The sequence below is a fragment of the Syzygium oleosum genome, unplaced genomic scaffold (assembly GCF_021117445.2).
Source record: "Syzygium oleosum isolate NSW1041296 unplaced genomic scaffold, Sole_v2.1 Sole_v2.28, whole genome shotgun sequence".
NCBI classification, from domain to species: Eukaryota; Viridiplantae; Streptophyta; class Magnoliopsida; order Myrtales; family Myrtaceae; genus Syzygium; species Syzygium oleosum.
Window position 1 is genome coordinate 1232199 of NW_026607512.1, and position 23680 is coordinate 1255878.

General features: G+C 45.8%; 2 protein-coding genes and 2 pseudogenes across 2 annotated transcripts; 1 reads left to right on the top strand and 3 right to left on the bottom strand.

Moving 5' to 3' along the window:
- Window positions 1-221: 221 nt before the first annotated feature.
- On the bottom strand, window positions 222-14914 carry LOC115680702 (rust resistance kinase Lr10-like; annotated as a pseudogene).
- LOC130135154 (ATP synthase subunit b', chloroplastic-like) lies at window positions 7724-8617 on the top strand (annotated as a pseudogene).
- On the bottom strand, window positions 14909-15604 carry LOC115661892 (putative RING-H2 finger protein ATL21A). The gene has a single exon (XM_030584085.2). It carries the CDS (start codon window positions 15602-15604, stop codon window positions 14909-14911), a length of 696 nt encoding a protein of 231 aa, XP_030439945.2.
- Window positions 15605-20172: 4568 nt separating this feature from the next.
- On the bottom strand, window positions 20173-22873 carry LOC115668385 (rust resistance kinase Lr10-like). Its single transcript, XM_056303668.1, has 2 exons — window positions 21933-22873; window positions 20173-21523 (listed from the first exon to the last, which is right to left on the bottom strand). Exons 1-2 carry the CDS (start codon window positions 22645-22647, stop codon window positions 20394-20396), a joined length of 1845 nt encoding a protein of 614 aa, XP_056159643.1. The 5' UTR covers window positions 22648-22873; the 3' UTR covers window positions 20173-20393.
- Window positions 22874-23680: the final 807 nt, after the last annotated feature.

Genomic DNA, 23680 nt, shown 5'->3' on the forward strand with positions numbered 1-23680 from the left:
AGTTTTTAGAACAGTTAGCAGTGGTCCCACAAATCTCACACAGACAAAAAACACGATTCTTGTCCCAAAAACGAACTCCTGCTATATTTTCCGGATTTCAGGACATTAAATGCACACCAGAACGAACTGCATTTGCAATGGACGATCAAATCCCAGGACTAAAGTATCTCACAAACTTCCAATAAGTAGATAGATTCTAGTATTGCATCTAGTTACAAATATAAGACGAAAGGAATTCCTCTATACAATGGATCTGATACAACAGGCAAGTAGTGAGAGCGTATTCAGGCTATTTTTCGGTAGAGAGAGTTCCTAGATTTACAATATGGCTTCTTCATCACAGCTCTACTTATTTTCCAACTGTTTCACATCCATTTCGGTTAAGGAGAGATGACATAGTGCGAAAGGGCAATCGGACTTATTCCTCGATAATTTCTAGATTCGTGTTCCAGAGTCTCCCCTGCATGCTCGCAGCTTCCCCTGAACTGGAGGAAACGAAAGGATTTTTCGGCATGACGGGGCACTCTTCTCCCTCCAGCATCTGAACCACGACTTTCATGGGAGGCCGATCGGCCGGGTACCAGTGAATGCACCAGAGCCCTATGATTGCCAGTTTCGTGGCAATCTTATGGTCGCCGTCCTCTCGGATTCGTATTTCAAGCTCTTCACCCTTATTCAGATGGTTATAGACCCACTGCGGGAAGTACATCTGGCTCATGTTCTTCGCGTTCACGTCGACGTTTTTCCTGCCCCCGACCATTTCGAGCAGCAGCATTCCGAAGCTGTACACGTCCGACTTAGACGACACGCTTCCAAAGTTCCTGGAGAAGACTTCCGGGGCGATGTAGCCCATGGTACCTCTGGCCGCGGTCATGGACACCGCGCTTTTTTCCTTGGAACATAACTTTGCCAGGCCGAAATCTGCAATCTTAGGATTGAAGTTGCTATCCAGCAGGATATTGTGCGGCTTGATGTCGAAATGGAGGATCCTATGATCGCACCCCTGGTGAAGATACTCTATGCCTTTGGCCACTCCGAGAGCGATGTCGTGGAGCCTCTCCCAACTAAGGGAAGGGTTGAGAGCGTCTTCGCCCGGAAATATGAACTTCTCCAGAGACTCGTTCGGCAGGAACTCGTACACCAAGGCTCTTCGGAACCCGTCCGCGCAGAAACCAACCATCCGAACCACGTTGACGTGGTGAATCCTTCCCATAGTGCTCACTTCGTTGATGAACTCCTCTCCATTCCCGAACGCATCGTCCAGCATCTTTACAGCGACGAAAATCTCGTTCGAAAGCTTCCCTTTGTAGACCGTTCCGTAAGCCCCCTGGCCTAGTTTCTCCTCGAAGTCATTGGTTATCCTCTTGATGTCGTTGTAGGAGTAACGGGTCGGCTTGAGGGCCTCGTAGTCATGCAAGAAGCTCTCGATCTTGAGTCGGAATGCTTTATCTCTTCTTTTTTCGTTGAGGACATAGCCGAGTCCAATCAATCCAGCAAGAAGGAAAAACGTGCCCAGGACACCTCCGATCTCTAACCTTGTTTCTGCAGGATCAGAGAAGTCAGTACTGGAGCTTCCGCCGAAGTTCGTATGAATGACAAAAAAACTAGAAGGAAAGCCCTCAAAACTAGTTATATCAGCTTTTACTTAACACCGTGAGTGACCTTCACTTCAGGGCATCAGATAATTTCTATAGTAACTGGCAATCAGGATTCAGAACTCCATTCAATTTAAAGAACAGAAAGTATCATCTGAAACAAGACAAACTCGTGGAAATGCATCCACCCGACAGAACTGCACATATAAAAGTAATCTTAGTTTCGCAGAAACCCTTTTTCTTGTGTAGAAACTATGATTCTCCTTCCTCTGCGCTCCATGGATCTTATCTTTACTAAAGAGAAACTTGATGAATGTCAACAACCATAAGTCAGAAAGCAACCTTTCTATATCCATCACCAGAGTTTAAAAGGCTTTGGAACGAATGGCCTAAATAAAAGAACTTGAGGATTAACAATCACTTAAACTAAGAAAGTGAAATAACACAGAGTCAAGCAAAGTATCATGATGCAAAAAGAAGTTTCGGAACCGATAAACGCATGCGACTAGGATTGAAGCAATACCTTTGTGTCGATCATGACGCTTGGTGCAGCTGGTGCTGTTCCCGTTCCGTCGACACCACAACTCGGATCTCGTGCAGTTCCGGTAGTCCGGCTTGTCCCAGACCAATTGAGCCTCGCTCATCATGTACTCGATCGGCATAGGAAGCGAGTCTATGCTCCCGTTCCTTTCGCAGGACACCAGCGGCAAGTCTCCGACGTAGGAGTCGGATTCGACGGCGTAGACGTCGTACAACCCGGCTTGGCTCAGGCAATCCACCGAGGCCATGCCGTTCCTCGTGGCCGACGGCGGGCACTGGAACAGGGTATGGTTGTAGGGCGGGTTCGTAAACTGGTAGCGTTGTCTCTTGTCGTACGAGAAGCGAGTGTGGTTGAGGTTCGCCAGCAGGAAGGGGAGGCACCGGTTGGGGTCCTGCACGATGATGGACCGGTTGTCGTAATGGATGGACTTGACGAAGAGCGGTCGCGAGGTGTCTCGGAGCAAGAGCCGAGTGTGCCCATCCTGGTCGCAGAACAGGTTGAAGTCCGGATTGCAGCCGCAGTCGTCAAGTTGTTGTCTTCGTCTGAGCAGGAACGGGAACTGGACCAGCGGCCCGTGGCGGCAGCACCTTTCGGAGGCGCAACAGTCCTTGGCCGGCGCGGCGAGGACGGCGGTGCCATGGGCGAAGCAGAGGAGGAGGAGGATGAGGAAGAGGGAGGGATTGGAAGAGCGCATAGAGGATGTGCTGGTGTTTGACAAGCGCTCTCTCTCTCTCTCTCTCTCGTCGTTTATTCTCATCCAGGCCTGTCCGAGCGAGAGAGAAAAGCGAAGAAACCAATGTTCATCGACAAGCGCTACGGACGCATCGCATGACCTCCTTCCTCGGCTTGTCTAAATCGAGAGTTGACTTGGACTCTTGGAATTTACGCGGTCCATCCATTGTCGTCGGTGGCGAAGCGTATGCATGGAACTTTACTTAGTCAAGTTCGAGCTCACGCGGCAAGTTCCTCTTTTTTGGCCCCCATTTGACCGTCATCCTAGTCGGACTCTTGCTGATTGAGAGTTTCTCTAAGAGCCAAGCCGGCCTTGACAAATCAATCGCTAAGAGGTCGTGCACTGCACTGGCGTGATGCAGAATGCAGTGGTTGGTGGTGATGTGATCGAGCTATCAACACGGGAGTTAGGGGGAAAAAATTGCTGTTAAGAGTCCTTAGCAGACGTGTGTGAGGGGATTCGATGCCCGACCAAGGTTCGATTTCGCGCATCATCGGGTGTAACATGCGATGTTCCGGTGATCGCGATGTAAGAAACGTCCGATAAGGTTTGGAGAAGCCCTCTCGAATCAAATTTAGGGGCCTTTGGTTCATATCGATGTTCCCTCTCTGTGCATTTTTTTGCTCTCGGGCCACATTCAACCCAAGACGGAAAGGGTTACTCGCACCCGGCCCTCCTTTTTCTAGGCAGTGTCCGAGATTGAAAGATGGGTATAGTCGCGATGAACAGTGCAAGTTGCATTCCGAAAATATAACTTTTCAAGACACCTCTACCCTTGCATTGGCCAAAAGTCCCTTGGAGAGCATTCTAAATGCAATTGCATCTCCTCAAGGTGAGTAAAAAAAGTTGCCAAACACCATTTGCATTTGACCAGGAGACTTTAGAGCCCAAATGAGCATTCTAAATGTTGAACCAAATGGGGCCCAAAGTGCCAAACGACGGCTTGTCCCACAGATGAAACCCAAAAAGAAACGCCGATGCTTCTCGATAAGTCATATGAATTGTTAAATTATGATTCGAGTTTGAGCCGTTTATGAAACGTAACTCGCTTGGATAAATTCCCATATTTGACTGTGAAGATATCTTTACTGTTGGACATAATATTCAAGATTGCTCGCAAGAAATCCTCTTCTGGTACGTACTGTGGACGTCTTCAGCAAAAAGGGCATATTGGCACTACAGGACAAAAGATGGACACACATATTCTACAATTTATATATTTCTTTTATGGGTAGTTTGTGGGCCCAAGAAGAAGAACCGTGGGTTTTTTCTTTTGAGCCGTGAAGAGCCGCACAAGAAGAAGTTGCGATCCCCGAAGAGAAATTGTACGAAGGAATTCTCCAAACACGGTGATTTACGGGGTGAGTTTATTTCGTCCAATTAAATTGCTTATTCATAAATACTTTGAGTTTGGACATAAATTTAGGTATGAGAAATATTCGAGCGTATGAGCGAATTGTAACTCTATAGTAGATTATTTATTACTGACTCTTCCCGTGAATATAGGTACCGATATTCGAATCGAATTACGTAAATCTTTAATATCATTTATCATTCCTCATTTATTTTTTTGATTTTTTTATATTAATTTAATTTGTAAGATTTTATCGATTTCGCGTTATATTTATTTCCCGACATGGAGGAATCTCCTTCCCCGGCTTGTCTAAATCAAAAGAAAAAAAGTGGACCTGAACTGTCATTTTTCCACGTTCGTATGTTGTCGGTTTGCGTGTACCGCACTAACGCACTATTATTGCTGAAGTGAGTGCGCACGCCACTTTGCCGGGTCAAGCTCCAAGTCGCGAAGCAAGTCAAGTCCTCCCCCCGTTTCCTTTTCTTCATCCGACCCACCATCCACGGGCTCTGCTGATCGAGCTCAACCAGTGTTTTCTTCTTCCTTTTTGATTGGAGATGAGTTCTATTTTTCACGGGAGCAAAAGGGGTTTGGTCGATTCAAACGAACCCTTTTCGAGTTCAAATGAGAATTCTCCGAGAGAGCTGAGCAGGCCTTAGTAAATCATCAATCACCATGTGTGTGTAATCGAGTATTAGTGATGTAATCGAGCTACTTACATGAGATTTAGAAGGGGATGAAAAAACAATTCCGTTTCGAGTCCCCAGTAGACATGTGTGAGGGGATTAAATGTACGGGGCAAGTTTGATGTCTTGCATCATCGAGTGTGAAAAAAGAGTTTAATAAAGCTCACAGAACACTCTCGAATAGAGGAAAATTTCAAATAAAAACCTGAAATGAAGTCATTTTCTTAAAACATGGGTCTAGAAAGAACTTTGTTTCAAATTAAGGCATGAAGTGACTGAGTTAGTCTGAAATAGGTGCCTGGCTTACCAACTGGCCACAATGGCATGGGAATTTTGTCAAAGACATTTATTCTTTTTTTTCTTTTTTCCTTTTCATTTTCTTCCTTCTATTCTCTCTTTTTTTTCTCTTCCTCTTGCACATTGGTTGGCGAAGACTAGGGGTGAGCAACTTGGACCGCCCAAACCGGGACCGGACCGGACCGACTGGTTTGATCCAGTTCTTGGGACTATCGGTCCGGTCCCCAATTCTTAAAAGCGGAACCGGTTTCCGGGCAGTCCGGTTCCCGGTTCCAAGGGGGAACCGGACCGGACCGGACCAGACCGACCAGACTGGACAGACTATTTAATTTATATTTTTGTTATTTTTTTCTTTAAAAAAATTAATAAAATATGAACTAAACTTTAAGTGAACTTCATTATCATAAATTCATTGACAAAAATTAGTAAAATGTGAATTAAACCCTAAGTGAACTTCATTTACAGAAATTAGTAAAATGTGAACCAAGCCTTAAGTGTTTAACCAAAAAAAAAAAACTAAACTTTAAGTGACCGGTTCCATTGGACCGGACCGGCGGTCCAGTCCGGTTCCCAGTCCTAGAACCAACCGTTCCGGTCCGCGGTTCCCAAAATTGGGAACCAGTTCTCTCGGTCCGGTTCCCGGTTCCACCTTGGAACCAAACCGGACCGGGAATCGATCACCCCTAACGAAGATCGAGTCCCTAGCCGACTTTCTCTGCGACCCTCACCACATCTTCATTGGGGTTGGCATCCACGAAAATGTTGAGAAGCTTACGTGACTACGGCCTTGATATTGCCAACCTTGTGTCCCATCAGCTCGTCAAGACCGCTTCGGATTCTCAGCCTACCTCCTTAAAACTTCCGGCCAACGTCTTCAGCTAGGCGTTCCTTAGTTCCTCCCAAGCACACTGTTAGAATAATTAAATATTAAATTACGCATTTATCCAACAGCTTAAGTTTTTACACTACAAAAAAACTGGATTTTTGCCACGAATTTTTGCGACGAAAATTTTTCGTCGCAAATTTGCAACAAATTTTCCAACGAAAAGTAAAATTCGTCGGAAATTAGCGACGAAAAAATTTTCGTCGCAAAATTGGTTGGAAATTTCCAACGAAAAATTTTTCGTCGGAAAATTCGTTGGAAAATTATTTCGTGGGAAAATTCGTTGGAAATTTCCAACGAAAAATTTTTCGTTGGAAATTTCCAACGAATTTTGCGACGAAAATTGTACACACTAAAATAATTGCCTTGAAAATTGAAATTCGTGGGAAAATTCGTTGGAAATTTCCAACGAATTTTCCCACGAATTTCAAAAATGCCGAACAATACCGGGTTTTTTTTGAAATTTCCAACGAATTTTCCAACGAAAATTGTACACACTAAAATAATTGCCTTGAAAATTGAAATTTGTTGGAAAATTCGTTAGAAATTTCCAACGAATTTTCCCACAAATTTCAAAAATGCCGAACAATACCGGGTTGTTTTGAATTCGTTGGAAAATTCGTTGGAAATTTCCAACGAAAAATTTTTCGATGGAAATTTCCAACGAATTTTCCAACGAAAATTGTACACACTAAAATAATTGCCTTGAAAATTGAAATTCGTTGGAAATTTCCAACGAGTTTTCCAACGAAAATTGTACACACTAAAATAATTGCCTTGAAAATTGAAATTCGTCGGAAAATTCCAACGAATTTTCCCACGAATTTCAAAAATGCCGAACAATACCGGGTTTTTTTGAATTCGTTGGAAATTTCCAACGAATTTTCCAATGAAAATTGTACACACTAAAATAATTGCCTTGAAAATTGAAATTTGTCGGAAAATTCGTTGGAAATTTCCAACGAATTTTCCCACGAATTTCAAAAATGCCGAACAATACCGGTTTTTTTTGAATTCGTTGGAAATTTCCAACGAATTTTCCAACGAAAATTGTACACACTAAAATAATTACCTTGAAAATTGAAATTCGTCGGAAAATTCGTTGAAAATTTCCAACGAATTTTCCCACGAATTTCAAAAATGCCGAACAATACCGGGTTTTTTTGAATCGTCGGAAAATTCGTTGGAAATTTCCAACGAGTTTTCCAACGGAAATTGTACACAATAAAATAATTGCCTTGAAAATTGAAATTCGTCGGAAAATTCGATTGAAATTTCCAACGAATTTTCCCACGAATTTCAAAAATGCCGAACAATACCGGATTTTTTTTAATTCGTTGGAAAATTCGTTGGAAATTTCCAACGAATTTTCCAACGAATTAAAAAAAATCCGGTATTGTTCGGCATTTTTGAAATTTCCAACGAATTTTTCAACGAATTCAAAAAAACCGGTATTGTTCGGCATTTTTGAAATTTCAAAAATACAGAACAATACCGGGTTTTTTTGAATTCGTTGGAAAATTCGTTGGAAATTTCCAACGAAAAATTTTTCGTTGGAAATTTCCAACAAATTTTCCCCACGAAAATTTTTTCATTTTCCCCACGAAAAATCTGTCTCGTCTCCTTCTTCTCGTCTTCTTCTTCTTCCCTTTTATCAACATCTCTCCCTCTCTCTTTCTCTCTCCAAAACGCAGTCGGCAAAGAACCGTCGCTAGAGAGAGAAAGTCTCGCCGCCGCCGCCGTCCTCGGAATCGCAGCCATGGCCAAGATGATCGTGGCCTCCTCCTCCTCCTGCAAGACCCACATCCCACCTACCCTCTTCGCCTCAAAGCCCAAGCAGCAACCCCAAGTCACCCTCTCCGTCCCCAAGTTCAGGCTCCCGAAGCCCCTCGCCTCCCTCTCCGTGAAATCCCTGCCCCTCTTCGCCGCCGCCGCGTCCTCCGCCCTCCTGGCTCGCCGCTGTCGGCGCTGGCGGCGGAGATCGAGAAGGCGGCGCTGTTCGACTTCAACCTGACGCTGCCCGTCATCATGGGCGAGTTCCTGCTGCTGATGTTCGTGCTGGACAAGATCTACTTCTCCCCGCTCGGGCGCTTCATGGACGAGCGGGACGCGGCGATCAGGGAGAAGCTGAGCAGCGTGAAGGACACGTCGGCGGAGGTGAAGCAGCTGGAGGAGCAGGCGGCGGCGGCGATGCGGGCGGCGCGGGCGGAGATATCGGCGACGCTGAGCAAGATGAAGAAGGAGACGCAGGCGGAGTTGGAGCAGAAGCTGCTGGAGGGGCGGCGCAAGGTGGACGCGAAGCTGCAGTAGGCGCTGGCCACCCTGGAGAACCAGAAGGAGCAGACCATCAAGGCCCTCGACTCCCAGATTGCCGTCCTCAGCCAAGACATCGTCAACAAGGTCCTCCCCATCAAATGATTTTCACCATCTTCCGCTTTGCCCCACTCTGTAGTTGAAATCGATCATCAATGCCGGAGATTCTTCGCTCTGCATCTTTGAAAGAAGAAAAGGGAAAAGACTCTTGAATTGGGATGGATTTGGACGCAAGAATGTCTAGAATTCTTGAATTTTCTTATGTATCCGTGTAAAGAGATACTTTGCAAGTGAGTAATGTGAACCAGTTAGTGTATGCACAAACTTGTCCATTTCATGAATCAGCCCGGCACCCGATCCCCAGTCATGACGGCTCGAACATTTGACCAGGTCGTCGGGGCAGTCGGCCGGCTCGAAGGGCGACGAGGCTGGCCCTCGCCGGCCATGGCGAGGGCCGAGCTCGCCATGGTCGGCGAGCTCGAGGTCACCCAGAACTCGCCCAGATCTGGACGAGCTCGAGCTCGCCGGCCATGGCGAGCTCGGCCGTCGCCGGCGACGAGGCTGGCCATCACTGGCGGCGAGGCTGGCCCTCGCCCGCACGATTTTTGTCATGACGAATTTTGCAACAAATAATTACCAACTAATTTTGCCACAATTTTTCGACCCAAAAAAAAAAAATTTGTAGTTTTTCTAACAGATTTAGCAACGAATTTTCCAACGAAAATTGAAATTTTTCGTTGGAAAAATTTGCGACGACGAATTACCAACGAATTTTTTCAAATTTTTCGTTGGAAATTTCATCGGAAAAAAGATGTTTTTTTGTAGTGTTAGAACAGTTGGCATGGTCCCACAAATCTTATATAGACAAAAAGCACAATTCTTGTCCCAAAAACGAACTCCTGCTATATTTTCCGGATTTAAGGACATTAAATGCACACCAGAACGAACTGCATTTGCGATGGACGATCAAATCCCAGGACTAAAGTATCTCACAAACTTCCAATAAGTAGATAGATTCTAGTATTGCATCTAGTTACAAATATAAGACGAAAGGAATTCCTCTATATATTGGATCTGATACAACAGGCAAGTAGTGGGGAGCGTATTCAGGCTATTTTTCGGTAGAGAGAGTTCCTAGATTTACAATATGGCTTCTTAATCACAGCTCTACTTATTTTCCAACTGTTTCACATCCATTTCGGTCAAGGAGAGATGACATAGTGCGAAAGGGCAATCGGACTTATTCCTCGATAATTTCTAGATTCGTGTTCCAGAGTCTCCCCTGCATGCTCGCAGCTTCCCCTGAACTGGAGGAAACGAAAGGATTTTTCGGCATGACGGGGCACTCTTCTCCCTCCAGCATCTGAACCACGACTTTCATGGGAGGCCGATCGGCCGAGTACCAGTGAATGCACCAGAGCCCTATGATTGCCAGGAAAACCTGGCAATCTTATGGTCGCCGTCCTCTCGGATTCGTATTTCAAGCTCTTCGCCCTTATTCAGATGGTTATAGACCCACTGCGGGAAGTACATCTGGCTCATGTTCTTCGCGTTCACGTCGACGTTTTTCCTGCCCCCGACCATTTCGAGCAGCAGCATTCCGAAGCTCACTACAAAAAAACAAGGTTTTAGCGACGAATTTTGCGACGAAAAATTTGGCAAAATTCGTCGCTAAACGAATTTGCGACGAAATTTGCGACGGAAAAAAATCCGTCGCTAATTCGACGTCACAAAATTTAGCAACGGAAAATATCAATTTTCGTCGCTAATTTGCGACGAAAAAAAAATTCATCGCAAATTAGCCACGAACTGTATTCGTCGCAAAATTCGTCGCTAATTATTTGCTGCAAAATTCGTCGCAAATTAGCCACGAACTGTATTCGTCACAAAATTCGTCGCTAAAGTGCCACGGAATTTTTTTTTTTGTCTCTAAATTGCGACGAAATGTATTCGTGGCAAAATTTATCGCTAATTTTTGATGAATTTTTTTTTTTGGTCATTAATTTGCGACCAACTGATTCGTGGTGAAATTCGTCACTAATTTACCATTCCAAATTTTGACTTTTGCCACAGACGTTGGTCCGGAACGGATTTAGTGATGATTTTTTATTAATTCTTTAGCGACGAAGTGTGCGACGAATATTGTTTACGGACGATTTAGTTTTTAAATCTAATTAAAAGCAAAATTAATTTCTAGAATTTATATTTAACATTGATTAAATAATGGAGTAACTGCAGCTCCAACGGGCTCGGTGCGGTGGTCGGCACAACGGTCGGCCAATGAGCGATGCCTCGGCACGGTCGTCGGCACGGCCCTCGGCCACAGGCTAGGTGCTCGGCCACGGCAGGGCAAGTGGCCGGGCGAGCGGGGAGCGGCGACGGGCGACGGCTTGGGCGGCTAGACGACGAGCGGGCAAGCAGCACGGCCGGGAAGCGGCCAGGTGAGGGGTGAGTGGCCGAGGTAGTGGTTGGGACGGCGGTAGGCTCGGCCAGGCGAGTGGCCGGGCGAGCGGCTGGGCTGGCCGGGCGAGCGCGACGACGGCGAAGGCGTCGGCGATGAGAAGGCGAGTGATGGCGACGACGGCTGGCGAGCTGGTGACGACGGGGACGACGGGTTGGTGGTCTGGCGACGACGGGCTGGCCGGGACGGAGGGCGCGGCCAGAACAGGGGGGTCAGCGTTGATGGCAACAGCGTGCGGTGACTGGACGGCGGTTGGGGGCGGCACGGCGGCGTTGCCGGTGGCCGGACAACGCTGGGCGAGCGACTGGACGCGACGCGAGCGAAGGGCCGTGTGCGCGCGAAGGGGAGAGGAAGATAGCCGGCTAGGGAGCGAAAAACACGGCGGCGGACGGAGACAGCGTCGGCGACGGACGGCCGGACGAGCGCCGGCGCAAGGCGGACGGCGTGCGGCCACGGGGCGACGAGCGGCGGTTGCTGGTCTAGGCGGAAGGTCGCACTTGCGGTTGGCTCGGGGTGAGGCGCGGTCGAGGGGCGAAGGCCGTGGCACGTCGGCCGGGTGGAGCCTGACGGCCAGATGGCGACGCGGTGACCAGACGAGCGGCGGCGGCGGTGGGGGTCCCGTCGATGAGTTGTAGGCGGAGCAGCAGACGTGCGCGCAAGGAAGAAGAAGAAGAAGAAGAAGAAGAAGAAGAAGAAGAGGAGGAAGAAGACAAGAAAAAGAAAAAGGAAGAGAGAGAAGGGGGGAAAAGGACGGTCTGCATGGGCGGGAATTTTTTTTTTTTGGTCAAATGGGCGGCAATTAAAGAAGTGGCTTTTTGAGACGGGAATTAGCGACGGATATTCCGTCGCTAATTAGTGACGGAATTAGCAACGGATTCGAAAAATGGGCGCCATGTGCCGCGAAGATCACTTCGTCACTAATTCCGTCGCTAATTTGCGACGGAATTAGCGACGGATTCGAAAAATGAATCTGTCGCAAATTAACGACGGAAAAATAAATCCGTCGCAAATTAGCGACGAAATTTGCGACGGATTTATTTTCCGTCGCTAATTTGCGACGGAAATGATCTTCGCGGCACATGGTGCCCATTTTTTCGAGTCCGTCGCAAATTAGCGACGGAATTTGTGACGGATTTATTTTCCGTCGCTAATTTGCGACGGATTTATTTTCCGTCGCAAATTAGCGACGGATTTATTTTCCGTCGCAAATTAGCGACGGAAGTGATCTTCACGGCACATGGTGCCCATTTTTTCGAATCCGTCGATAATTAGCGACGGAAATGTTTATACCGACCAGTTTTTCGAATCCGTCGCTAATTCCGTCATTAATTAGCAACTGATTCGAAAAATGGGCGCCATGTGCCGCGAAGATCACTTCCGTCGCTAATTCCGTCGCTAATAATAACAACAATAATAATGATAATAACAATAACAATAACAACAAGAACAATAATAATTATTATGACAATCAAAATAACACATGCCGCAATAATAATTACACATAATTAGTGAAAAGTCACAAAAATTTTAATCTTCATCTTCATCTTCGTCTTGATCTTCATCTTCGTCCTCGTCTTGATTTTGATCTTCATCTTCTTCATGAGCATCATCTTCATCATCTGTCTCAAAATCAGATTTCTGTACCACATTCTACATTTGATTCGCGAATTTCAGTTGGATCCACATCTATCATTGCTCCACATGGATCTCGTAAAGTTGGAATGTTATATTACTCAGTTTCAACCGTGGTACAAACTTCCTCTTATTAATAGGCTCTATCTTTCCAGTGTTCCTCGATTTTTCTTCGTGCTTTGATTTTACATACAGCCCACCAATCAGCTTTGTCACGTTTCAAACTAGGATATGATGCATAACATACTTGAATTGCTTGTTGTGCCAAGACAAATGGTTCATATTTCATATACCTTTTCTTGTGATTTCTTTAGACCAAATTAAACTTCGTATGCACCTTCATTCCTTTGACGGGGTCGAACCACTTGCACTTAAATAACACAACCCGCATTAATGGTCTATGGTACTCTATCTCTATGATTTCATCCAACAAGCCATAAAAATCATCTTTTTAACTGCCACCATTAGATGACTGAATACACACCACTATTTATTGTAGCTTTTCCCATTCCATATTCTTGAGTGTGAAAATTATATCCGTTTATGAAATATGCTGGCCAACTTCGTACTCTTGACTTTGGACCCCATGACAGATGGTATAGCAATCCTTACTCTCCAACTTCATCATAATTACTGTGAACCTAAGGTCACACACGCAAAGTCAATAATATATATTTTAATAAATGATGTATAAAATATTAATAACTTGGTTTTGGTCCATAGGCAACTTACATATGTTTTGAACCATGCTGCAAATTGTTCATCGCACAAATGGTCAAACTCATTTGGTGGTAGTCCATACATTGAAGTTTGAAAAATCCTATTAGCGACGAATTTTTTTTCCGTCGCAAAATAGCGACCGAAAAAAAATTCGTCGCTAATTCCGTTGCAAAAATAGCGATGGAAAAAAATCCGTCGCAAATTAGCGATGGAATTTGCGACGGATTTATTTTCCGTCGCTAATTTGTGACGGATTTATTTTCCGTCGCTAATTTGTGACGAATTTTTATTTCGTGGCAAATTCCGTCGCAAATTAGCGACGAAATTCTGTCGCAAATTAGCGACGAAAAATTTTCCGTCGCTAAATTCCGTGGCAAAATCCTTGTTTTTTTGTAGTGGCTGTACACGTCCGACTTAGAGGACACGCTTCCAAAGTTCCCGGAGAAGACTTCCGGGGCGATGTAGCCCATGGTACCTCTGGCCGCGGTCATGGACACCGCGCTTTGTTCCTTGGAACATAACTTTGCCAGGCCGAAATCCGCATTCTTAGGATTGAAGTTGTTATCCAGCAAGATATTGTGCGGCTTAATGTCGAAATGGAGGATCCTATGATCGCACCCCTGGTGAAGATACTCTATGCCTTTGGCCACTCCGAGAGCGATGTCGTGGAGCCTCTCCCAACTAAGGGAAGGGTCGAGAGCATCTTCGCCCGGAAATATGAACTTCTCCAGAGACTCGTTCGGCAGGAACTCGTACACCAAGGCTCTTCGGAACCCGTCCGTGCAGAAACCAACCATCCGAACCACGTTGACGTGGTGAATCCTTCCCATAGTGCTCACTTCGTTGATGAACTCCTCTCCTTTTCCGAACGAATTGTCCAGCATCTTCACGGCGACGAAAATCTCGTTCGAAAGCTTCCTTTTGTAGACCGTTCCATAAGCCCCCTGGCCTAGTTTCTCCTCGAAGTCATTAGTTATCCTCTTGATGTCGTTGTAGGAATAACGGGTCGGCTTGAGGGCCTCCTAGTCATGCAAGAAGCTCTCGATCTTGAGTCGGAATGCTTTATCTCTTCTTCTTTCGTTGAGGACATAGCCTAGTCCAATCAATCCAACAAGAAAGAAAAACAAGCCCCCGACTCCTCCCCCGATTTCTCTTTCTGCAGAATCAGAGAAGTCAGTATTGGAGCTTCCGCCGAAGTTCGTATGAACGATGAAATAACTAGAAGAAAAGCCCTCAAAACTAGTTATATCAGCTTCTTCATTACAGGGCATCGGATCATTCTATATAACAGGCAATCAGGATTCAGAACTCCATTCAATTTAGAGTACAAACAGTATCATGTGAAATAAGACCAATTTATGGAAATACATCCATCCGACAGAACTGCACATATAAAAGTAATTTTAGTTTGGCAGAAGCCCTATTTCTTGTGCAGAAACTATGATTCTCCTTCCTCTGCGCTCCATGGATCTTATCTTTACAAAAGATAAACTTGACGAATTACGACAACCATAAGTCAGAAAGCAACTTTGCTATATCCATCACCCGAGTTTTAAAACTTTGGAATGAATGGCGTAAATAAAGTATGAAAGCATTAATAATCACTTGAACTAAAGAAAGTGAGATATCACAGAGTCAAGCAAAGTCTCATGAAAAATATCAAGTTTCGGAACCGTCCGCACGGGCCTTCGACTCATATTAAAACAATACCGGGGTGTCCATGAGGACGCGGAATGCATTCGATGTTGCTCCCGTTCCGTCGACACAACCTGTCCTTTGTGCACTCGCTACAGTCCGGCTCTTTCCAGTCGAAACGAGCCTTGGCGATCATGCTGGAGATCGGGTTTGGCAGCCAGTCGAGGCTCCCGTTCCTCTCGCAGTACACCAGCGGCCATTCTCCGACGTAGGTGGAGGAATCAACGGCGTAGACTTTGTATGACCCGGGCTCGCTTCGGCAAGCCAACTCTGTCATTTCGGTCCTCTCGGGCGACGGGCACTTGAACAGGGTGTAGTTGTAGGGGTCCTGGTACGAAGACGGTTCTTTGTAAGCGGAGAAGCCAAGGAGGCTGAGGTTCGGGATCCAGAAGGGGAGGCACTTGGTGGGGTCCTGCAGGATAACGAACTGGGAGTGGTAGTCGATGTTCTCGACGACTAGCCCTTGTGGGGTGTTTGGGACCGAGAGCTTAGTCTGCCCGTCCCTGTCGCAGGACAGGTTGAAGTCCCGATAGCCGCACTCGGGAGATTGTCGGTTTTTGAGCCAGAACGGGAAACGGACCTCTGGCCCGTGGCGGCACCTTTTGGCGCAGCAACCGTCGTGGTGGTGGCTGTCTGTGGTGCCATGGGCGAAGCAGAGGAAGAAGAGGAAGAGAGAGGGAAGAGGCGAGCGCATGGAGGATGTGCTGGTGTTGATGAAACTGAGATCTTACGTGAGGGTTTGTTTGGGTTATTGATAATGGATGGAGCGACTGGTTTTCCTTACACTTTCTTCTCTCGGAAGGAATGGTAGCTGATCTGGTGGCCCTTTTATTCTCATCTCTATAGGCAGTGGTCACGTACGGGTACCTTTTTTTTTTTTCTTTACTGAAATCCAATCACAAACTGACACGTGGCAACGACACGGGCAAGCGTAACGAAACCTCCCCTCGGCGTCGCTACCGGCGGAGTCTCGCTAGCACCACGTCCTAGCTGAGCCGCCTCCCGAGCCAGGGATGATGGAGGAGGAGGAAGACGGGAAACATTAGACGACAGAAGCTTTGCGGCCATGTCTTCTGAGGCCTCTCAGTACCTTTTGGCTGGTCCTAGGCCGAAAGATCCACTTTGTGTTTTGACCCATGTTGCTCCCTCCCCCAACTCTCAAATCTGAGATTCTTGCTCAAGGCCAAAAAAACCAGGGGCCATCTAAGCCGTGGATGATGGAGAGTAAAGCAGCCTCTTCATGTACGTCGCTAGAGGCCAAGGTCCCAGATCTAGATGACGCCGAGGACGGATCCTCGGCTGGGTGCTCCCCAGACTTCCAGATCCGGCCGAGGGTCTAGATGACCCCGCCGGCGGTGCCATGGCCGCGAGGGCCCAGATTGCCAGATCTGGACGGCCATGGACGAGTCAGGCTCGTGAGGATGATGGCCGGCGACGCTGCTGTTCATGGCCGCTAGCTTTTTGTCGTCCATGGCCTCAAAAAGCCAAAAGAAAAACAAGCAGCTCATTGGAGGTCCACGACCGCCGGTGGCTTCCAATGATTGCTTGTTTTAATTTGGAATAAGCGTAATGGAAGTCCTAAAACTTGTCATGAAGATATAATTGAGTCATAAAACTTTCAAAAAGTTCAATCAATTCTTAAAATTTGTCATGAAAGCGTAATTGAGTCCTATAACTTTTAAGAACTGTAATCGCATCCTAAAACTTTAAAAAATGCAGTCAATGAAAATTTGATTCGATTAATTTCATAAATTTTAAGATTTGATTTTATCTTTCTTTTTAAAAAATTTAAGGATTTAATTATATTTTTCGTGATAAATTTTGAGACTTTCCAAACAAAAAGTTGACTTGAACTGTCTTGTTTTTCACGTTCCTTTGCTGTCGGTTTGCGTTTACCGGACTAACGCACCATCATTGTTGGACTGAGTGCGCACGCAACTTTGCCGGGTCAAGCTCGAAGTCGTAATTTGATAAATTTTAAGATTTGATTTTACTTTTTTTTTTTAAAGTTTGACGATTTAATTATATTTTCGTGATAAGTTTTGAGACTTTCCAAACAAAAAGTTGACCTGAACTGTCTTGTTTTTCACGTTCCTCTGCTGTTGGTTTGCGTTTACCGGACTAACGCACCATCATTGCTGGACTGAGTGCGCACGCAACTTTGCCGGGTCAAGCTCGAAGTCGCAGAGCAAGTCCTCCCCCACGCCCCCTCTCTCTTTCTTCATCCGACCCACCATCCTTGGGGCTCTGCTGATCGAGCTCAACCAGCGTTTTTCTTTTTTTACCTTTTTGATTGGAGATGAGTTCTATTTTCCCAGGAGAAGAAGGGGGTTTGGTCGATAACCCTTTTTGAGTTCAAATGAGAATTCTCTGAGAGAGCTACGCAGGCCTTTATGAATCATCCAATCATCATTTGTGTAATCGAGTATTAGTGATGTAATCGAGCTATTTACACGAGATTTAGAAGGGGGACGGATAAACAATTCCGTTTCCAGTCCCTAATAGACATGCGCGAGGGGATTAAAGGTATGGGGTGGGTTCGATATTTCGCATCACCGAGTGTGACGTGCGATATCTTGGCAACCGCAGAATAAAAAAGTCCACTAAAGTTCAAGCAATCCTCTCGAATCATGCATTCCTAAAGTTCGAGCTGAGCCCCTTCCATACCTGAGCGGCTTAAACTTGAGCCTCTCAAATTAAATGTACAAGCCTTTAGTTTGTATGGATGTTCCGCTCTAATCTATTTAGAATTAGAAGTTCCATGTTTTAGTGCCAATCTTGCTCTCGGGCCACATGCAGCCCAAGACTGGAAATGTTTCTCAAACCTGGTCTTCTTCGTAAGCAATGTTCGAGATTGAAACACAGGTACTTTTTTTTTATGACATAATCGATGTTTGTTTGCCAATAGACATGCGGTCATGTTGGTAAATGGACTCGGGGGAGTGGGGATGCTAGTATTATAGGTGTGGGATTCGACTCCTACGCTATGCAAGAAGTAGAGCGGTTTCGAATTCTCTCATTTATGCTTACATTGAGCAAAATGTTTTCCTTTCTAGCAAAAGACTAGTTTTATTCTTCAGATTTTGTGTGGCCCGTCTGATTTGTTGTTCGGATGTTTGAAAGATCTCTAGATACTAGTTTTAGCAACAAAAAAAAAAAGATTTCTAAATATGAGATGAAAATTGCTTTGGCCGTGAAAGAAAAAATACTATACAAATGGACAATTACTGATAGGGTCTAGTTAAGAGAGCACTTGGCGTGAACATGTCGGGGGAAAATCGATATGTGGACGTATCCAAAAGAGGTGTCTATGAAAATCAACATTCACTAAAGTGATCAGGACATCGGACGATTGGAAAGTGATCGAGATCGCTTTGCGGTTATGTACTCGAGGACAAAACACGCTGAATGGGGCACCGTGCAATGAAAGGTTAATTACATTGAACTTTGCAATTATAAGGAAATGAAGTGCATATATTGGAAATTGCACGAAAGTGAATGCAGGGAATTGAAAGATACAATGAAAAGACAGAACTCCGGTGGCGTTAAAGTGGTAACACTTTAGTAGGGGAAATCAGTAATCACTACTTGCGCACTTGTCCCATGAACTTCCATCATGCTTTGACTTCTTTGACCAAATAACTTCCATCTAATGTTTGGTCAACAAGTCAAACTTGCAACCATTCAACTCCTTTTCCTTCCCCGCGATCTAGCATCGTTTCTCCAAAGTGCAACATCAGAGTACGGCCTGAACCCAATTGCCTGTCTCAGCGGCTCCAACTCCACGGTCTTCGCAACCTCCTCAACCTGGTGTCCTGAGCAGCCTCTCCTCCTCTTGCGCGCTCACGAAGACCGTCCCCGTCACGGTCGAATGGCCGTTCTACGAGCAGGTCATCTTGTCGGACCTCAGTGACGATCTCCGGTGCCGGCGGGGGTTGCTGCGGTGCGGGCTCAAGGGATTGCTCAGTTCCTAAACATCTCTGTCAGCAGTGGATAAAGTACTCCTATATTAGGTTAAATCTCGTTCTTTTACACTATTAACCACAGTAGATTGTTTCAGGTCTTGGAGAAAAAAACAGAGGTCCGACTCATTGGAGAGGGTTGTGGGACAGTGTACATTTGAAGTATACGCAAAGCGTGAAGTTTTGGGAGTTATGAAACGTCGAAGCAGATGACGGGTACATCTTGTCATTTACTTGATAATCCTGCAATTTTACATTTCGAGGACTCGAATTGATCGCCGCAGTATAAGACTCGTGATGGATAAACTCGAGACTTTAAGCTCTTGGTCCAGGTCGGAGGAGAGTAAATGATCTTGTATACTAGTGCAAAAGATTGTTCAACAGTCTGCCAAGTGGCCAATTATGCAGTGCATACGTCCAAATGAGACAGCCACCAACTGAAATTGGTCAAACAGGTTGAAGAAGTCTTCTCAAGAATTACTTTAGAATAAAATGCTCAGATGCGTCAAAAGGAGCATTTTCCATCTATGTGAGTTGGCTTTGAAGCCATTTTTTGGGTGGTGATTTTCCTGTTTCTGTGGTGCTTGAACTTTTGTGCATAGCGACTTCACAGTCAAAAAGTCTCCTTTTGTTGTATTTTTTAGCTGAAAGAGCTCAAGAGTGGTAGAAAAACCAGACGATTAGTTTTGCTTGGCTTGAATTGGAAGGCAATGATGGAGAGTTCAATCAAATGTACATGGATAAGATGAACGTCTTATTGTGTTCACTCAAAAGGACACGCAACTAGTTATTCGAAAGGACTGAAACGATAACGTTGTCCAGGTACGGCGCATATCAGTAACCAAATTCGTCAGCCGAGTCGCCATTCATTGGTAAGAACTCCCTCTGTCAATGAAGCCCTCGTGCTAGCCTTATTCACTGACGCAATCTCTTTCAAGCAGCTTCAAACCGAAGTCATTTCAAATCTTGATTGAATCGACCTCGAAAACATATTTCTTTTAGTGCTTCTGCAAATTTGTCGTCTGCGACTTATCATATTTTAAAATTTGTCATCCTCACGAGAAGGATCAATTTTTCTTGTAGTAGTACTTTCGTTCCTTCTTAAATTTGCTGAAGCTAGATATTTTCAACTCCTCAAGCAGACAAAAGCACAATTCTTGTCCCAAAAACCAACTGCTGCTGTATACCCCGGAGCATACAGGATGAACTGCATTTGCGATGGGTGATTAAATCCAGAATACTTAATATATTACAAACTTCCAATAAGTAGATAGATTCTAGTATTACGTAATAACTAACCTAGTTCGAAATATAAGAGGAAAGGAATTCCTCTATACATATTGCATCTGATACGAAAGGTAAGTAGTGGGTGCGCATCAATGGCTGTCAGGCTATTTCGCGGTAGAGAGAGTTCCTAAATTTAGCTGATGGCTTCTCGATCACAGATCTACTTACTTTTCTCACTTTTTGACATCCATTCCAGTCAAAGGGAGATGACATACTGCGAAAGAGCACTCAAACTTATTCTGCGATAACTTTTAGATCCGTGTTCCATAGTCTTCCCTGCATGGTCGCAGCATCCCCTGAACCGGAGGAAACGAAAGGATTTTTCGGCATGATGGGGCACTCTTCTCCCTCCAGCATCTGAACCACCACTTTCATGGGAGGCCGATCGGCCGGGTACCAGTGAATGCACCAGAGCCCTACGATTGCCAATTTCCTGGCAATCTTATGGTCACCGTCCTCTCGGATTCGTATTTCAAGCTCTTCACCCTTATTCAGATGGTTATAGACCCACTGCGGGAAGTACATCTGGCTCATGTTCTTCGCGTTCACATCGACGTTTTTCCTCCCCCCAACCATTTCGAGTAGCAGCATTCCGAAGCTGTACACGTCCGACTTAGAAGACACGCTTCCAAAGTTCCTGGAGAAGACTTCCGGGGCGATGTAGCCCATGGTACCTCTGGCCGCAGTCATGGACACCGCGCTTTTTTCCTTGGAACATAACTTTGCCAGACCGAAATCCGCAATCTTAGGATTGAAGTTGTCATCCAACAAGATGTTGTGGGGCTTGATGTCGAAATGGAGGATCCTATGATCGCACCCCTGGTGAAGATACTCTATGCCTTTGGCCACTCCGAGAGCGATGTCGTGGAGCCTCTCCCAACTAAGGGCAGCGTCGAGAGCGTCTTCGCCCGGAAATATGAACTTCTCCAGAGACTCGTTCGGCAGGAACTCGTACACCAAGGCTCTTCGGAAACCATCAGCGCAGAAACCGACCATCCGAACCACGTTGACGTGGTGAATCCTTCCCATCGTGCCTACTTCGTTGATGAACTCCTCACCTTTTCCGAACGAATTGTCCAGCATCTTCACGGCGACGAAAATCTCGTTCGAAAGCTTTCCTTTGTAGACAGTTCCGTAAGCCCCCTGGCCTAGTTTCTCCTCGAAGTCATTGGTTATCCTCTTGATGTCGTTGTAGGAGTAACGGGTCGGCTTGAGGGCCTCGTAGTCATGCAAGAAGCTCTCGATCTTGAGTTGGAATGCTTTATCTCTTCTTCTTTCGTTGAGGACATAGCCGACTCCAATCACAACAGCAAGAAGGAAAAACGAGCCCACGACTCCTCCGGCGATCTCTGCCCTTAATTTTTCTGCAGAATCAGAGAAGTCAGCACTTGAGCTTCCGCCTAAGTTCACGCGAATGATAAAATTACTAGAAGAAAAACCCTCAGAGCTAGTCATGTCAGCTTCACTTAACACCATGAGCGACCTTCATTACAGGACATCAGATCATTTATAGAGTAAGAGGCAATCAGGATTGAGGAACTCCTCCAAATTAAAGTACAAACGTATCGTGTGAAATAAAATCAACTTGTGGAAATGCATCCATCCAACGGAATTGCACATATAAATGTTTTCTTATATTCGCAGAAGCCCAAGCATCAATAATCACTTATACTAAGAAAGTGAAATAAGGCAAGAGTCGAGCAAAGTCTCACGAAACACAAAAAGTTTGGAACCGACAAAAGCACGCGCCTTCGACTAGGATTAAAGCAATACCGTAGTGTTTTCTAGGAGGCTCAGTGCATCTGATGTCGCTCCCGTTCGGTCGACACCACCAATTTACCTCCGTGCACTTCTGGCAGTCGGGCTTGTCCCAGGCCAAACGAACCTCGACCATCATGTTCTCGATCTCTGTCGGAAGTGCGTCAATGTTCCCGTTCCTCTCGCAGGACACCAGCGGCAAGTCTCCGACGTAGGAGCTGGACCTGACGGCGTAGACTTCGTACGACCCGGGAATGCTCAGGCAAACCACCCGGGTCATGCTGGTCCTCTCGGGAGGCGGGCACTTGAACAGGGTATAGTTTTGGTACCCGTATTGGTATCCATATGGGTCGTTGTTGTAAAGCCTTTGGTAGGAGAAGCGAGAGAGGTTGAGGTTGGCGAGCAGCAAGGGGAGGCACCGCTTGGGGTCCTGCACGACGACGGACCGGTTGGCGTAGTCGATGGACTGGACGAAGAGCGGCTCTGGGGTGTTTGGGAGCCAGAGCTGAGTGTTTCCATGCTCGTCACAGGAAAGGTCGAACCCCGGATGAAAGCTGCAGTTGGCAGGTTGGAAGGGTGCGAGCCTGAACGGGAACTGAACCTGCGGCCCCCGGCCGGGGCAGCTTGTGGGGTCGCAAGGGTCCTGGGTCGGGGCGGCATGGTGGGCGGTGCCATCCGCGAAGCAGAGGAAGAAGAAGAAGAAGAAGAGAGAGGGAATAGAAGAGAGCATGGCGGATGTCTTGGTGTTGATGAATACGAGGGGATATGCGTGACGTTTTGCGGTTTATGGGATGATGATGGATCAACTGCTTCCTCACACTCTCTTTCTCTAATTTATGCTCATTAGGATTGTCCGAGAGACGGAACCAGAACGGCAAATGTTCATCGACAAGCGATGTGAAGGCATGAATCTCCTTCCTCGGCTCGTCCAGATCAAGAGATGACTTTGACTTGGACTTTTAAGGGTCTACTCTGTTGTCAGTCGCCTCTGCGGAACTAGTATTGGTGAAGGGAGTTGCATGGAACTCACGAAGCAAGTTCCCCCCCTTTTCCTCAGTTGACCCTTCGCAGGGAAAAAAATGGTTTCGTCGATTAGACAAACCGTGTTCGAATGAGAATTCTAAATCACCAAGGGTCGGGCATGGTGCGATGTAGAATTCAGTGATTAGTGATGTGATCGAGCTATTAACACAAGACTTGAAAAAAAAAGAAGAAATTCCTTGTCGAGTCTCAAATAGACACTTGTGTGTTGAGATTAAATGCACGGTGTAGGTTCGATTTCTCACATCAACAAGTATACCGTGCTATATTTGCTCAACCACTGTATAATATAGTGCAAGAGAAGCCTCTCAAGTCACATGTATGGGACTTGCACTTCTTCCTAGTTGTTTGGCCTACAGTAGGCATCTGATTCATTGCTTTCGATGTTCAAATCTAATCTATATGGAATTAGAAATTCCATGATTTAGTGCCCTTTTAAGGTTTTCACTCTCGAGTAATCTATACTTGGTCTAACTTTGTTCAAAGTTTCATCAAATTGATTCATTCGACCAAATTTAAGGCATGGTTAAGCGGTTACCAACGGCTTATTTGCTTATGCTAAAAGTGTAAAATAGGAGTTTGAAAACTCAAAATGAGGGAAAGAAAAGAAAAAACCGTTGAAAAGTCAATAAAAAGAGAAAAAAAGGCACATTCGGCAATATAAGGCTTAGACGCACGCGAGAAAGGGGGAAAAAAAGAGAAAAGAAGGAGGAGGAGGAAAG